Source organism: Catharus ustulatus, chromosome 3 (assembly GCF_009819885.2).
Source record: "Catharus ustulatus isolate bCatUst1 chromosome 3, bCatUst1.pri.v2, whole genome shotgun sequence".
In the NCBI taxonomy this organism is placed as follows: Eukaryota; Metazoa; Chordata; class Aves; order Passeriformes; family Turdidae; genus Catharus; species Catharus ustulatus.
Window position 1 is genome coordinate 3,454,177 of NC_046223.1, and position 14,650 is coordinate 3,468,826.

At 47.3% G+C, this 14,650-nt stretch overlaps 1 protein-coding gene across 1 annotated transcript; it reads right to left on the minus strand.

Annotated features, from left to right (window-relative positions):
- Positions 1 to 1,236: 1,236 nt before the first annotated feature.
- LRRN4 (leucine rich repeat neuronal 4) lies at positions 1,237 to 9,700 on the minus strand. The gene is made up of 5 exons (XM_033053706.1): positions 9,537 to 9,700; positions 7,380 to 8,083; positions 5,979 to 6,183; positions 5,064 to 5,201; positions 1,237 to 4,014 (listed from the first exon to the last, which is right to left on the minus strand). The coding sequence occupies exons 2-5, from the start codon at positions 8,056 to 8,058 to the stop codon at positions 2,472 to 2,474; spliced, it is 2,565 nt and encodes an 854-aa protein (XP_032909597.1). The 5' UTR covers positions 8,059 to 8,083; positions 9,537 to 9,700; the 3' UTR covers positions 1,237 to 2,471.
- Positions 9,701 to 14,650: the final 4,950 nt, after the last annotated feature.

Consider the following 14,650-nt stretch of genomic DNA (forward strand, 5'->3'; position numbering starts at 1 on the left):
AGAGCTTTCTCCACTGGAAAAAGAGTTCAGTTGGTCATTACTAAAATGAATCCTGCTGAAAATACAAAGTGGTCGTAGGAAAAAAGAAAAATCTGCATTTGAAGCACTGATACTTCTCACAGGTGTTGATTATTACAAATCCCATGTTTTTAACCCTGCTGCTACATCTCATACATTCCACTTTGCACTTATGGAAGGGTTGAATGTTAAAACCAGGAAAAAGGGAGGCACTGCCCCTGGCTGGGGCATCTGTGTTTCAGGATGGTTCAGCTCAGCTGGAATTGGGCTTTTGAGGGTTACTTTCAGGTGGAACAAATGGGAATTGTGGAAGCAGGACTTGTACATTTGTGTGGCTTCCAGAAAGGGCACTTTGAAAGACTGGGAGGCTCTGTGTTCCTTTGGCTGTGAAATTCAGGAGAGGCTGGAGTGAGAACTGTTTGCAGAAATCAACTGTGATGAACTTCCTAGTTCAGTGATTATGAGCTGCAGTGTGCTAAAGGGTAATGAGATATGTCCTCTTGCTTTGAACTAACTCGTATTTAAATTGGAGCAATCTGTATTTTCAATTGCACTATCTTTTTTTTTCCTGCCCTTCTCTGCAGCTAATCTTTGAGACAATATAAATTGCTATTCACAGGTCTCTTATTTTGCTTTGTTGCTGGTAAAACCAAACAGCCCAGTCAAGGTTTCCTCAAGCTGTGCTGTACAAACACAAGGGAATACGTGATCTCTTCCCCAATTTGGGATAATGAGCCTTTGGCTCATTTGCTCGCTGCAGATGACAATCATATGTACCCATTCACTAAATCCTGGGGAAAACACAGGAAAAGCCAGGCCAGAAATAAGTATAAAAACCTAGGTCCAAACAGCAAAAAGTCTGAACTACCAGAATGTGAAAATAAAAGATTTTAAAAGTGGAAGGTGACACCATTCTGTCTTCTTCATTTGCTTTTCAATTCTGTTATGAGTTTGTCATGGGGCTCAGCCAAACTTGGGATAGACATGGCAGGAATCTGTATCTGTCCAGTCATTCCCAGTGCAGTGCAGGAGAGGACAAATTCCCAGGAAATTTGCAAGCCCATAGTGGTGAGAAGGCAAAAGCCTCCTCCTGCCACATACAAAATGAAAGCTCTTGGGACGTCAGAGAACACAAATCTACCATAATAAAAACATTTCTTTACTACATGTTGAAAGTTCATTCCAAAACAACAAAAGGAGTTAATTTCTCAGGCTAAACATTGTAGATTATAAAGACAACACCAAGATCCACATCTTTAACAAAAAACCAGAACATAGCTCTGTGGCTTTTATTTCTGTAATACTGAAAGCATTAAAAACCCCAAAAGAATGGAACAGAGACTTTTTTGTACAGCACAGCACCTTCCCCTCAGCAGCTCCTGGAACTGGAATCTATGGGAAAATATCAGCTTGGGACACCTCTTTAGATTCTAGCTCAAAGTTGGGATTGTCAGCATTTGTTACTATTATTGTACAGAACCCAAGAGTTCATTTGAATGGTGTCTGCAGAACTGTTTGCTGCTGGTGCAGGAGATTTGGCTTTTTCAAGTCTCAGTAGCACATGGATGAAATTGCTTCATTACTTGGCTTTTTGCCCCTGTATGAGGTAAATCATCAGCTGCTAAATCTGTAGCTGGGACGGATAATTGGGATGGAACATCCTCTCTGCTTAAAATCCAATGTTAAACATTAAAAGCAAATGTTAAAATAATCCCCCCACCTCTTCTGTGGGTCACTGCTGCACTGCAGACCCCCCCCATTACCTTGTGCTTGGGAAGCACTTGGGAGGCTCAGTTGTGGACAACCTCATAAAAAGTCAGAACAAAATAATTACCCCTGCCCTAAGGATCCTGCACAATCTGTGAGCACAATTAAATTTCACGTTTCTTTTTCCTGAAGTTAGGTTGATCATGTGCATCCACTGCACTTGCTTAGAGGAGTTAGATCTGTGCAGCACCTTGTCACTGAGCCCACTCCTTTCAGCTTTACTCTCTTTATGGATAGTACCTTTAAAAAATGGAATCCCCAGCTTTCCTGTGTGAATAAAAGCAGAGTGTGTCTTGCTCAGCTTAATGCACCTTGGATTACAGCTCTCATCTGGCTGTGTTCATGAGAGATGCTGGAGGCAGGCAGCTGGCCAGCAGCCTCTCACTGTGTGAAATTTATGCCACTCTATTTGTTTGTGATTACAAAAACAACTTTTCAAGGTTAGTGTGCAGGTTTGCTGCTGCTTAGCACAGGAACAGGAGTCCAAAGACTTTTTTCTGGTTGACTACCTTCATTATTAGTTTTTTTTCCTCTTTTTTTGGTGGTTTTCTCTCCCTTAGAAACGTCAGGGTTATGGAATCTGATGGTTCATAGTTTTTTACTGAAGCACATTTTCAGAGTCCCACAAAAACAAACCATGGCAATGGAGACAGTGAACTTTGAATGCATGGAACAATCACCCAGAGCTAATTAGTGGTTTGTATTTTTAAAGGATAATCAAATGCTGGGTTTTTGTAGGAGACTAAGTGTGTACCATACTGCTCACTCTGAGGCTTTTTACATGCCTTACACAGACATACAGATAAAACAATTGTGGTAATGAGAAAGAGTCCACTTGCTGCAGACAGACCAGCAAAAATATACTTGTAGCTGGGTTTTGTTTTAAAGCTGGTACACGAATTACCTGGAGTTTCGTGGCCTGTGTTCCGGCTTGAGCCTGCTTTGTTGGAGGCAGTGATACAGATGTGGTAAGTGGTGAATGGCAGCAGGCCATACAGAGTGTGCTGCCTGGCCGTGGGGTAGATGTTGTCCATGACAAACTGCCTGTCCTCGTTGTCTTGGGCATGAAGCACCAGCTCATAACTGTGAACAACTGAGTGTGGGGCACACCAGCGTATCTGTGCAGAGCTGTCAGTGATTTCAATCACTTCTTTGAGCCTGGGTGGGTTTGGAATCTCATCTTCCCTTGATGTGCCAGGACATGAACACTGGGTTATGTTCTGGAGTTCCTTGCATGGCTTCTGCAGGTGCCTGCAAGAATCGTAGTCACAGTTCACGTGGGCTGTTAGCCCTGGGGTTTCCTTTGGCTTCTCGTCGTAGTCGTAGTCATCGGTGTAATGTGGTGGTGGTGTGGTGGGTGCAGGCTCTGGGTGGGCACTGCTCCTCGTGGTGATCAGCTGGGGAGGGCTTGTCTGGAGGGCACCTTCCCTGCCATGGGTGGCAAAGGAGTGAATGGGATGGTTGGTGGTGTGTGGGACTCCTGTTGCTCCAGTGGAATAATCCTTGGTCTGGTTGAACGGCCCTTCCTGGGGGAATGTTGTGTCGGTTGTTCTGAGCCCTCTCTGCACCTGTTCTGTTCCAGATGGGCTTGTGGAGCTGTGGTCTGGGGACTGAGCAAAGAGCTCTTGGAGAAAAACTGGGAAGGAGGTAACAGATGCTGAGGAAGGGGGGTTACTTGTGGATTCAGAAACTGCCTTGTCCTCATGGGAGGAACTGTTGGCCTTTGTTAGGATCGGCTCCGTTGGGTTGGATGCTGCCGTGCTCATCACATCCCCATAGGTCAGGGAACTGGTAGAGGTGTCTTTGGTCAGTGTTGGCCTGGATGCTGCCGTGCTCATCACATCCCCATAGATCAGGGAACTGGTAGAGGTGTCTTTGGTCAGTGTTGGCCTGGATGCTGCTGTGCTTATCACATCCCCATAGATCAGGGAGCTGGTGTAGGTGTCTTTGGTTAGCATTGGGCTGGATGCTGCTGTGCTCATCACATCCCTCCGGATTAGGGAGCTGGTGTGAGTCAAATCCGTGGTGAGCAGAGCTGAGTCTGTTGTTACTAGAGCAGAGGTCTCATCACTGGTGAAGCTGAAAGCATCATGATCAGGAAGGGCTGTGTTTGAATGGGGCAGTGTAACATTGCCCTCTGACTGGCATTTATTGTAGAGCTCCAGCAGTGAAAAAGATGTTGGAGGTCTGCCCGAATCTTCCTGGGATGTGCAAAAAGTCTCTGAAGCCCTGCAGAAGGAAACCAGAACCGTCAACATCCAGAGGAACATTACAAATTTCTGTAGGCTGCTTGGATTGGAATTGGTGACTTGCTGTCAAAACACTTTGTTAGTAAGAATGTGAAACCTAGATTGTCTTAACAATAGTCCAGGCAGCTTTCCACAGCACTGCCTGAGGAATTTAGCTGGAGCTGGCTTTTTGGTTTTGTAAGGTGCAGGGATATCTTTTGCCTGAGGGAAATCGTCCTTTGGTACAACAATGGCTGTGAACTTTAGCAAAGGGCATCGGGATTCAAGGCAACTTGTCTTAAAGGGGAACACATGCGAGAGATGTAACAGGATTCCCAGGATTCTTAATCCATCTGCTTTAGGCAGCTGGAGGTGGGCTGATCCAGGACTTTTAAATGACTAAGATAGAATTCTTTATTTACTCAGACACTGAAGTTTTGGTAAAGAATGCAACAGCTAAACCCCATCCGGATGAAAAACTGTCTAATTTCAACGATCTACTTCCTTGCTCTCTGAGAGATTTGATAACAAATCTTCTTGGTGGCCTCTCAAAAGGAAGAGAGACCATTTATATGCAAATATTTCTTTTAACTGCAGCTTATTGTAATTAGCCTGTAAAACTGTAGGGGAGAATGAAAACAATAGGTGAGAAATGGTGCTATTTGCAAAGGGTTTTGTTGACTGCTGGTGGTGATGTAAGCTTTGTGAATAGCAGGGTTAGGAGAAAATAATTTGTTAAAGATCTTCCAAAGTTTTCCAGTTTCTGCTGGCACATCAAGACAGCTTATTTTGTATCTTTAGCTGACAGCGAAATATGGTCCAAAACATAAAGAAAATATTCTCACCTTAAAGTAGAATCCACAGCTAAGAACACTTTATGTTTTGTCCCTGAAAGGGACATTATTTTGCACTTCTACCTCTTGTGGAAGGGAAGAACACACAAGGAATTTGAATAACTTAGTGAATGGTGGTAACTGTCTGGTCCCTGGACAACTTGCACATTGAAGCTGTGTCTGACGAGCATTACTTGATCTCTTTGAGCTCACTTACTTTACCAGAACAACTTTCTCGGGCTTGGACAGCAGCCAGGAGAGCTGGCAGTCGCACAGCAGAGGATTCCCAGACAAGTTGATGGCGATGCCATCTGATGAATTGGTGTTCCAAGGGTTAAAGGAACTCAGGTTACAGCTACAACAAGACAAAAGCAATAATTAAAAAATGCTGAGCTACTTAGTATCCCCTATCCTTAGTGTGTGTAAGGCACAAAGCAATGTTCCCAGTTCCCCTGGCAGTAACCAGTTATTAAACCAGCATCCTGTACTCTGCATGCTCAGAACTGCTCTCTTTTTTTCTGAGACTTTAACTGCAATTCCTTTAAGTTTGGGCATGATTTTTAGCACTTTGAACTGATACTCCTGCAAGTGTTGGAAAGTGCTGTGTAAATTCAGTAGGGCAATCAAGGTGGGATGGAATCCATGGGGTTTTTGCTTTGTGTGGGTTTATTTTCCTGAAACTGGTTTCTAGGCACAGCCAGTGCTCCAGTGTTTGTTTTCTGATATATCTGGGTTGGTATTATAAAAATGTTTCAAAGTGCTCTCCAGATTTTTCCCTTTATGCTGACTGCTCTATGTGCACTTCACCTGCTCTTATTTTGATAAATCACTTTCAGACTTTTGTCCCTCTTAGTATTTCAGGAATTCATCCACTGGACAGGGAGATAAAGTAGAGGAGTAGGAACACAATGGATACAACCTCAAGCAAACGATTAATAGTGCTATGAGTCCCATGCTGCCTCTTTGGGCTGTATCAGCTCTATTGGGCCAGATCAGGTTTTACACGGCAAAGACAGCAAGTCCACACCTCCTTCCTAAATGTGACACAAATTGTTCAAATCAGCTCCCAGGCACCACAGCGCTGCGAGGCAAAGGCAGCACGATGTGGGGAAGGACAGAAAACCCAACTCACTTCTCAAATGAGAGATGCCTCAAGTGAGGAGCACTGTCAAACACCTCTGTCTGCACAAAACTCAGGGAATGGGAGTCCTGACAGTGCAGCTCTTGGAGACCAGGCAGGGACTTGAAGAAGTTGCCATCGAGGCTTCTTAACCGTGGCATGCTTGTCAGTTTAAGCAATCTGAGGTTGGCCAAGTCCCTGGTCCACTCTGGTTGAACTGAAAGAGAAAAATATTTATTTATACCTATTGCATAAACAAAGCATTCCTGTGGATTTCTGCCTAGAAAGGGGGGTTGAATTAGTAGATATAAATTATCTGTCACGTTCTGCAGCTATTCTCTTTGGGAAAGGGATAGAACAAAAGTCAATACACCAGTGTGTAACACTCATGCAGCTGCATTTTTGTAATAGTCTCTGCAGGCCAGGCTGTCATAGGGCAGGGGAAAATAGGGAGAAAAAGGACAACAAAGCTGATAAGAGATATGGAATAGATTTCTTGTTGGTTGAGATTAAATGAAAAAGGATTTCTCTGCTCAAGAAAGTGGTCTACAAGGTTCTGACTGGTGTAAGAAAGGCAAATCACTTATTTCTCCTAGCACAGGAAAAAGAGCCAAGAGCCATGAAACGGAAAGAATAGGTCTTGTACAAAAGGGCCTTTCCATCCCATGACTCAATGGGGTAGCTCACTACCACAAGAGGGATTAGGCAAATTCATGGAGGAAATTTGGTGGTGCAGCTGTTTAATGTGAGTTGAAGTGAAGCTGTTTAATGGGAGTTCAAGTGAAGCCTCTAGCTTGAGGAGCCCCTAAGGCCCTGGCCCTGGGCCAGACTGAGAGCAGCTGGGCAGTGCATCTCACATCTGTGTGTCTCAGCACCTGAGGTATAAACTGAGGCTGGCAGGGGAGCCCAGCAAAGGGGGAAAAAAAATCTCCTGTGGGCTGCTCGGGGCAGGGATTGTCTCCCTCCTCAGCGGAAGTAGGCTGGCTGTGGATGGCACAAAAAGCCTCTCTTTGTGCTGTGCTAAAAGCTGAGTGTAGCTGTGGGGACAAAGAAACATTTCAGCAGCCTGTCTGGAAAGAGAAACTAATTTCCTCCTGTGCTTCCCAAAACTAAGCCCGGGGCTGACAGGGGGATGACTGTCAGTAGCAGACAGTGGGATTAGGATGGAGGTGGGTGACTACACTGGGACAAATTTTCCTGTCTCGTTTGTTTGCTCTCTGCCCTTCCTTTGGGAGGCTGGTTTGCGTGACAGTGCCTTGCATGCTCAGACCAGCTGTTTGCAGCTTTCAGTGTGGGGTGTTCCCCCTGCACTCCAGGCTCATCCCAGAGGATGGGAGCCATCATCCCAGCAAGGCTTCTGCTCCCCTGGCCTGACCTAGCCCTGTGTTTACAGTGGAAGACCCAGTAACTTACTTTTCTCAAAAAAGGTCCTGCTCAGATCAAGCACACTGATGGAGTTTCCAGTCCTGTTCATGGCCTCGTTGGGATCTGTGCTGATGGCAAAAGCAGAGTCTCTAATTCCTCTATTGTCATCCTGCCCAAGCAGTGTTGCAGAGAGGTTCAAGACCTGCAGCTGAGGATAGCAGGAAAAAGCCAGTGGCTGGATTTCAATCAGTGGATTTCCAGCCAAGGACAACCACCTCAGGTTAGGTAGAGCAGAGCCGTGGCAGGATGGCACAGATGACAGCTTGTTAAAGCTCAAGTCCAGCTTGAGGAGACTGCTGAGGGTTTCAGATCCCCACCTCACTGACCAGAGGTGGTTGTGCCTCAGCGAGAGGACACGCAGCTGTGGGAGGTTTGCTATCTCTGTGCCATTCACCTCTTCCAAGAGGTTATTGCTGAGATCCAAGTCCTGCAGGGCCTCTGGAAGGCACACAGGGAAAGCTGTCAGGCTGCTGTTGGTCAGCTGCAGGGTGATCCACGTCCTGTTCTTCCAATATTCACAGGACATGCTGGTGAGATTAACATTCTCCCAGGTGCCTTCCTGAGCCAGCTGGAAGAAGGTGGTGACATCCCTGGATGATGCTCTGTTCACTGGGCCGTGTGCTGTGGTCCCCAGCAGCAGAGGGAGGATGAGCAAAGGTGACATCATCCTTGCAGTTTGCAGGACCTGTTTCCTTTTTGTTTCAGGAAGGGGAAAACAAAACATCAACATTTACAGCTAAATTAAAATCCCTCCAGGCAACTACAAACTATTTAAAAGAAAAACAGTTTATAAACCCTTTTTTATTATATCCAGACAGTGATAAGTGATAATTAATAGCTCATTAAGTGAATATGAATCTTTGAGACAGTAGTATCATGCAGTGTTATTCTGTGTGCCAACAGTTTTTCCTGCAGGAAGCATAAACCAAGTTGTATCCCACACCACAGGACCCTCAGTGCCAGCAGGTTGTCTTGCATAGTGTCCAGTTTGGCCAGCCCAGTGGGAAGAGTTTTCCAGTGGGGTGATGCCCAAACAACAGGATGAAGTGTGTGTGGGGCAAGGGACTGTTGTCTGTGCAAAGCAAATGAATGGATCTGAGGACAGAGGAGAGTTGCCAAACATTAAAGCACAGGAGCCCAAACTGGGCTGAGTTGTGATGGAGCGGGCAGGTGAAAGTGCATTTCCTGTGTTAGGAAGGACTTTCCTTCTCTTAGCACTTAGCAGAAGTTGTAACAGAAAAGCCAAGGGCTTGTGTGGGCTCTGCCAGGGCAATTCTGTCCCGTTCTGAGGACAGTCCCAGTGGGGACCCCACAGGCGCTTTGGGGCTCCTGAGAGCTGGCAGTGCCCCACTGTCTGCCAGGCAGCGGCAGCGCTGGGCCCTGCTGCAGGCGGGAGCACAGAGCGAGCACGGCCCAGCTGCAGGGAAGGGATGCACTGAAAATGCAGCTCCCGAACCGCATTTCAGTGGAAGTGGTCAGAAACTGAGTATGCTCCTGGATCAGGGCCCCAAAGGCCTGAGCGCCAAGAAAATTGTTATTTAGTGTTACAGCTCCCTCTGTGCTCTCTCCTCCTCCCACCCCTGCTTTGGTCTTTTTTTAAAAAAAAAAGTCCTTAATGACTTGTGCGAGGTCCCGCAGGTAATCTGTGTCAGAGGAAGGAATTAACCCCAAAGCCAACCCCAAACTCGTGCTTTTCTTATTGAGCTGTCTTTTGTGCCTCCCAGCATCAAAATGGTCATTTCTTCTCCTGAAATATATTTTAGTGTAGGGTGGTAACCTAACCCCACGTATTATGAAATATCTCAGACTTATTCCAAAGTTTAATTGCTCCTTGCTGTTGCCTGAATGATGCCAGGTCTTGCCCGGACTGTTATCCTCTGCTGCCATCCCAGGTTTGAAGTGGGGACCAGCAAAATAGGATACACTGGATCACCAAATTTATGTGTTGTGTTTGCTTGTGTCCTTTTGCTCAGATGGAACCGTACAAGAGCCAAGAAGCTTCAGGGCTTCCCGGTCACAGGAGCGGCTGGATCCCCTGCTCCGCAGCACACTGGCAGGGAGAGGATGGGAGGAATTGGGCTGCTATATTCCAATTTTAGATTTAATCTTAATCTTTGCCTCTAAACCGCATCCGCTTGCACGTACCTGTCCAAAAGTGCCGGTGCCTCGTGCCTCCGCTCGGCTCCGACTGCCTGGCCTTGATTTTATACGCTTGGTGTGACTCAGCCGACAGCGTGAAAAGCCTCTTTTCTGTTCCCAGCTTTCCCTGCTCCCGGCTCTGCCCACAAACTCGAGCGAGGTTTGTTCCAGGCTCGCTCCCCCGCTTCCAGCTTTGAGAGGGGGCGGCTCCGGGCAGCTTTCCCCGCTCCCTTGGCCCTAGCAGGAGGTGGGTGGGAGGGCTCTTATTTCCCAACACTCAGGCAGGGCTGCTCCTGTCCGTCTTTGTCTAAGCAGAGGGGGGTAAAGGGAACAGATCAGTGTCAATAGTCCCAACTCTCACGTCTTCCACCGACGGGGGGAGGGAGAGGAGTTGTTGTGTTCCTTTGTTGGTAGGTCAGGATGATGTAAAGCTGAGGCTCTGCCTGCTGACATGAGCTTTGGACTCTCTTTAGGCGCCAGTGAGGGGCTTCAAGTGTTTAAATTTCTCTCTAAGACTCTTGGGGAGTAAATCCTGCAAAAGTTCACGCAGGACAAATTATTTTTCTAAGAAGGCCCTTAGGATATGTCAAAAATGAAACTCTCACCTGCTTCTCCCGCAGAGAGGAATTCTCTGTGCCGATGGAGAGGGCGTGGGGCATGTCACTCCCGGAGTGATGGTCTCGGGAGGCCTCTCCTGGTCCCGCTGTGCGTGGGTTGTGTTCTGCGTTCTGCATCTGTGAACCACATGGCTTGGGAGAATTCCCCTCCTGCTACTTTTCTCATCCTTTGCTGGATAAGTAAAACTGACAACATAAACCATCTCCCACTGAGGGACCTGCCCTGAGCTGGGTTTTTCAGCATTCCCACAATTCAAACAATAATCAGGTCGAGAGCAGAGAATAAAGTCAGGGTGAGGAACCCAGAAAGGGATGAATTGATGGAGATTGTTCCAAAGTAAAAGCAAAAAGGTGGTTGTTCTGTTGATACTGCAGGACAAGTAATTTTTACGATTTCCAAGGAGTCGGTGCTTTTCCTTTATCAGGGCAGCAAAACAGATCCCTGACATGAAGGCAGCAACGACCTGTAAACTTCGGTGCTAAAGTGCAGATAAAGGTCCTGTTTGCCCAAAAACCTTGAGTCTGCAAGTACACAGTACAGCAGACCTTATCTATTGCCTGTGTGGGTCATTATGTGCGTGGGGAGAGAGCCTTGAAAAACCCCAGAACATGGACAGAACAGAGATAGGGGCTCTCAGAAGGACTCTCTGGAGCCATTGCGGTTCCCTTGGAGGCTGGGCGAGGTGCACACGTCGTTCCCCTGTGGAATGGCTCTAGGGCAAGACGAATGTTTCCTAAATGAGGGGCTAATCCCACCACTGACCCTGGTGGGGCGGGGCAGCCGGGCCCGGCACGTGCGAACCCGCAGGTACCTCCAGAGCTCTGCACTCCTCAGTTCAAAGGGCAAAGTGGAGCAGGTTACAAAAATCTGAAGAATTTGGTATAAGAGGAGGAAAGTCCAGCTCCAGACAGGCCGGCGGAAACCCTGCCTTGCCTCTGGCTTCGCAGAGCTGCGGCGCTCCTCTCTGGGAAGCCGAGGAGCAGGGAGGTGGCCTGAGCTATTAAATGCCTTTGTTTGCTGCCCTTAGCTCGGTATTTATGGACAGTGAATTTTCATTGCTTATTTTAGGGTTATTGGGTATCTTATTGATTTCAATATCTTACAAAAATACTCCAGGGAACTCGGTGAGCCAAAAGCTGCCTTAATTTAAATGAGTTTATCCTTACTGACTTCCTTTTGGAGACTGAGTCCAGCAGATTGTCAGACCGGGAAAGCAGGTGCTCGTTTTGGTGGAGGTGGAAAGGAGGTGGAGGTTTTGTTTGCCCAGAGGCCCTTGGTTTCTGAGTGACACAGATAACCTCTTGCTTTTTTGTATGGCCAGTTTTGGTGGCAGGTGTTTTATCTTCCCAGCTCTTTGGTTAGCTGCAAACTCTCATCATCTGGAATATTTCTGCTATGGTGCTACATCTCAGAGTCTCAGGCAGCTGCCCAGGTACTGGTGGAGGTTTCCCAGGGCAGGCAGCAGCCCTCCTTCACAAGCTTCTTTGAAATATCTGCTAACAGCAGGCAGAGATTTCCCCTTTGTGAGTCACTTTGGCTTGTTCTCACGTCGCCTTTTATTCTATTTTCCGCTTTTCTGAGAGTTTCAGTGACAACCTGAGAGAACAGTTAGCAAAGGCAGGCGTTCCTGTCAGCCTTTTCACGCGGGTGATGCAGAGAGCTGAAGCAGACGCCCCCTCCCCGGGGGTGATTCAGGGCTGCACAAAGCCCCTCTGCCCGCAGGAATTCTCGGGCTGAGCTATGCATTCCTTTGTGACACAAAGATAAGCAGAGCTGGGGCGGGCAGGAGAAGGTGAGGATGGTACCAGGCTGTAAAGTTTAAGAGGTGAATGTTTCTTACTGGCTGTGATCCAAGTGATGGTTAAGAATGAAAATATCCTGAAAAAAATCTGGAGAATGGCTCTTAAAGCCAACAAAAGAACTGTTTCACAGGTCTGTTCACAGAGCAAGCACAAGCAAGACATTTTCCTACAGAGAAAGGGGAGAGAAGGGAAGAACAGGATTATTTAGCCTGAGATTTCAGAAAACGGTGGGGTATGTGTCTCCTAATGCAGGCTGAGGGCAGTGGTGAAATCCTCTATGGAACTTGATGTGAGAGCAGCAGGATCCATCTGACATCAGTGCTTTACCCTGAACTGGCTTGGGTTTAATGAAGCACGTGTACACAATAGGGTTGCAGCTGAGCTGAGGTGTAAGTCTCCTAAAGTTTTGTTTTCATCTAATAACATTCCAGGATTTCATCTCTGTATTGCAAAACTTCAGGGTAGACGCCCTTGTCCTGCTTTCACTCATTCTGGGAAACCTCTCCCACATCTGGCACTGTACAATTAATAACATTTCTACAGCCCACTGAGCCCGTGGTCTTTAACCCTATGTACCAATAGGTGTGATGAGCTCATGATTGCCAAGTGTGATCACGTTATTGCACAAATAAGGAAGGATGTGGAAGCCCACATGCATGAAGAGAATGTCCAGAGCCTGGCTGGGACGTGCTCGGTGACATGGGGTGGGATGAAAGATGGAAGCTGTGGCTGGGGCAGGTGTCAGGCACAGCAGGCTGGGGCAGGCCTCCTCTCAGGTGCTGCCCACCATATCCAGCCTGGAATTGTGGAAGTGCAGGAATGCCCTGGGTCAGGCCTTCCCTACAATCTCTCCACTGAAACCTCTCCTCTGCCTGTAGGAAGAGGAGCTACAGTCACATGCAGCACTCAAAGCAGCTGGATAAAAGCAGTTTGCTTTCCTTACCTATTGTGAAAGAACCTTGCAAAGTGAGTGGGGCAAGGAGAAGAGACAGCTGAATGACCTAAGGAAACACGGAGAGAGGGCATCAGCAGGGGATCACTCTCTTAAACCTAAAATGGCAAAGGATAGGGCTTACAGTCAGCCAGGATGAGCTGGCAGAACTCCTCCTTGCAAAGCAGTGAAGGATTTAGTAGAAAGACAGTGACACATGGGGTAAGATTGAAGGAGGGGCAGGAAAGAAAATGGAAATATTTGCTAGTTTCTCTGAAATCCTGGTACAGCCAGCCTGAACTGCAAGTGAACGTGCTTGTTTAGTGACGAAATGAGCCACGCACTGCCGTGAGAGCTATGCTCAGATTTCCCTGTCTCTGCATTTCTGTGCTCAGGTCACGTAGGCAAGTGGCAGCTCCAGGGCCTCCATTCAGCACTTTGGGACAAGCTCTGCTCTGAGAGTGGCAAGCATGGGCTGTGCTTCCTAGGGAGCAATTACAGCAGCCTGGCACTGCTCACCTCCACATGAGGGGATCCATGCAGGCATGGTCAGGATCCTCACTGCAAAGCCAAGGTGGACACTGATCTGGAGGGCAGCTGTCTGTGGAAGAGGTGCTGGCACTAACAGGAGCATTTAGCTCTCCCATGGCATCCTTAGGCAGGCTGTAAGTATGGCCTAAGTGTTTGGACTTGGGTGGATCTGACAACATGAGGAAAATGCTTGGCTTGTGTCAAGCAGGTGATAAGTGGGTAAGCTCTTTTCTGAAGGAAAACTGGATGGTGCCTCAGCTTGTGCAAAAAGTGCTGAGGAGAGGGAAGAACAGAGGGCTGAGAAGCAGACTGTATTTTATCTTTTTGCAAAATGTAAAGCTGTATTTTAAACTGCACAAACCAGGAGTGATTCCACTGAAGCCCATTGACAGGGGCTGGGGAAAAGCAGAGCACATGGTATGAAAATCAGTTTCCATTGATGTTTATGAATTTATGCAATGATTTCTGCAGCATCCCTTTATGATATGACAACACCTGTCCATTGTATTTCTTTAGATATGTGAAACAGTTTTGGTTTGTCCAGTAGTTTCATGAATTCTCCCAGCTTTGCTCCGTCCTTGCTTTACAGGGTAGTATCAAATTTCATTCACTTGGGTGCATGTGTATGGCTCGTTCCAGCAGGCAGAGCTGCTGGCTTCACATCTGGTTCCTCAGAGAAATCCACAGCTCCTCTGGATAACCTGTGCCAGGGCCTTACACCCCCACAGGGAAGGATTTCTCCCCAGTATCGATCCAGCCCTGCCCTGTCAGTGAGAATCCACTCCCCTTGTCCTATCACTGTGTGCCCTTGGCAGAAATCCCTCTCCAGCTCTCTCTTAGCCCTTCCAGGGGCTCCAGGCTCTCAGAGCCTTCTCCTCTCCAGGCTGAACACCCCCTTTTCTCTCAGCCTGTCTCCAGGGCAGAGGGGCTCCAGCCCTCTGAGCATCACTCTTTGTGTTCTGCTTTACACACATTAGATCACTTCTACAGGCTTTTCAGATCCTCACGTTCAGTGAGATGTCATAGTGAAACAGAGTAACAGGGACAGAAAACAGAAACACTCAGAGGTCTCTTCAATAGCTTTAGATGGTTCCTAAAGCACATTTTTCAACCAGGTCTCAGTATTCCTCAAAAGATGGACCTTCTGGATCCAGGTTTTTCAAGATGAATGCTCTGCAGCTTCTTTGGCTTTAGGAAACCACTTCAGTGGATGAAGGTGGACTACATGGACTACATTT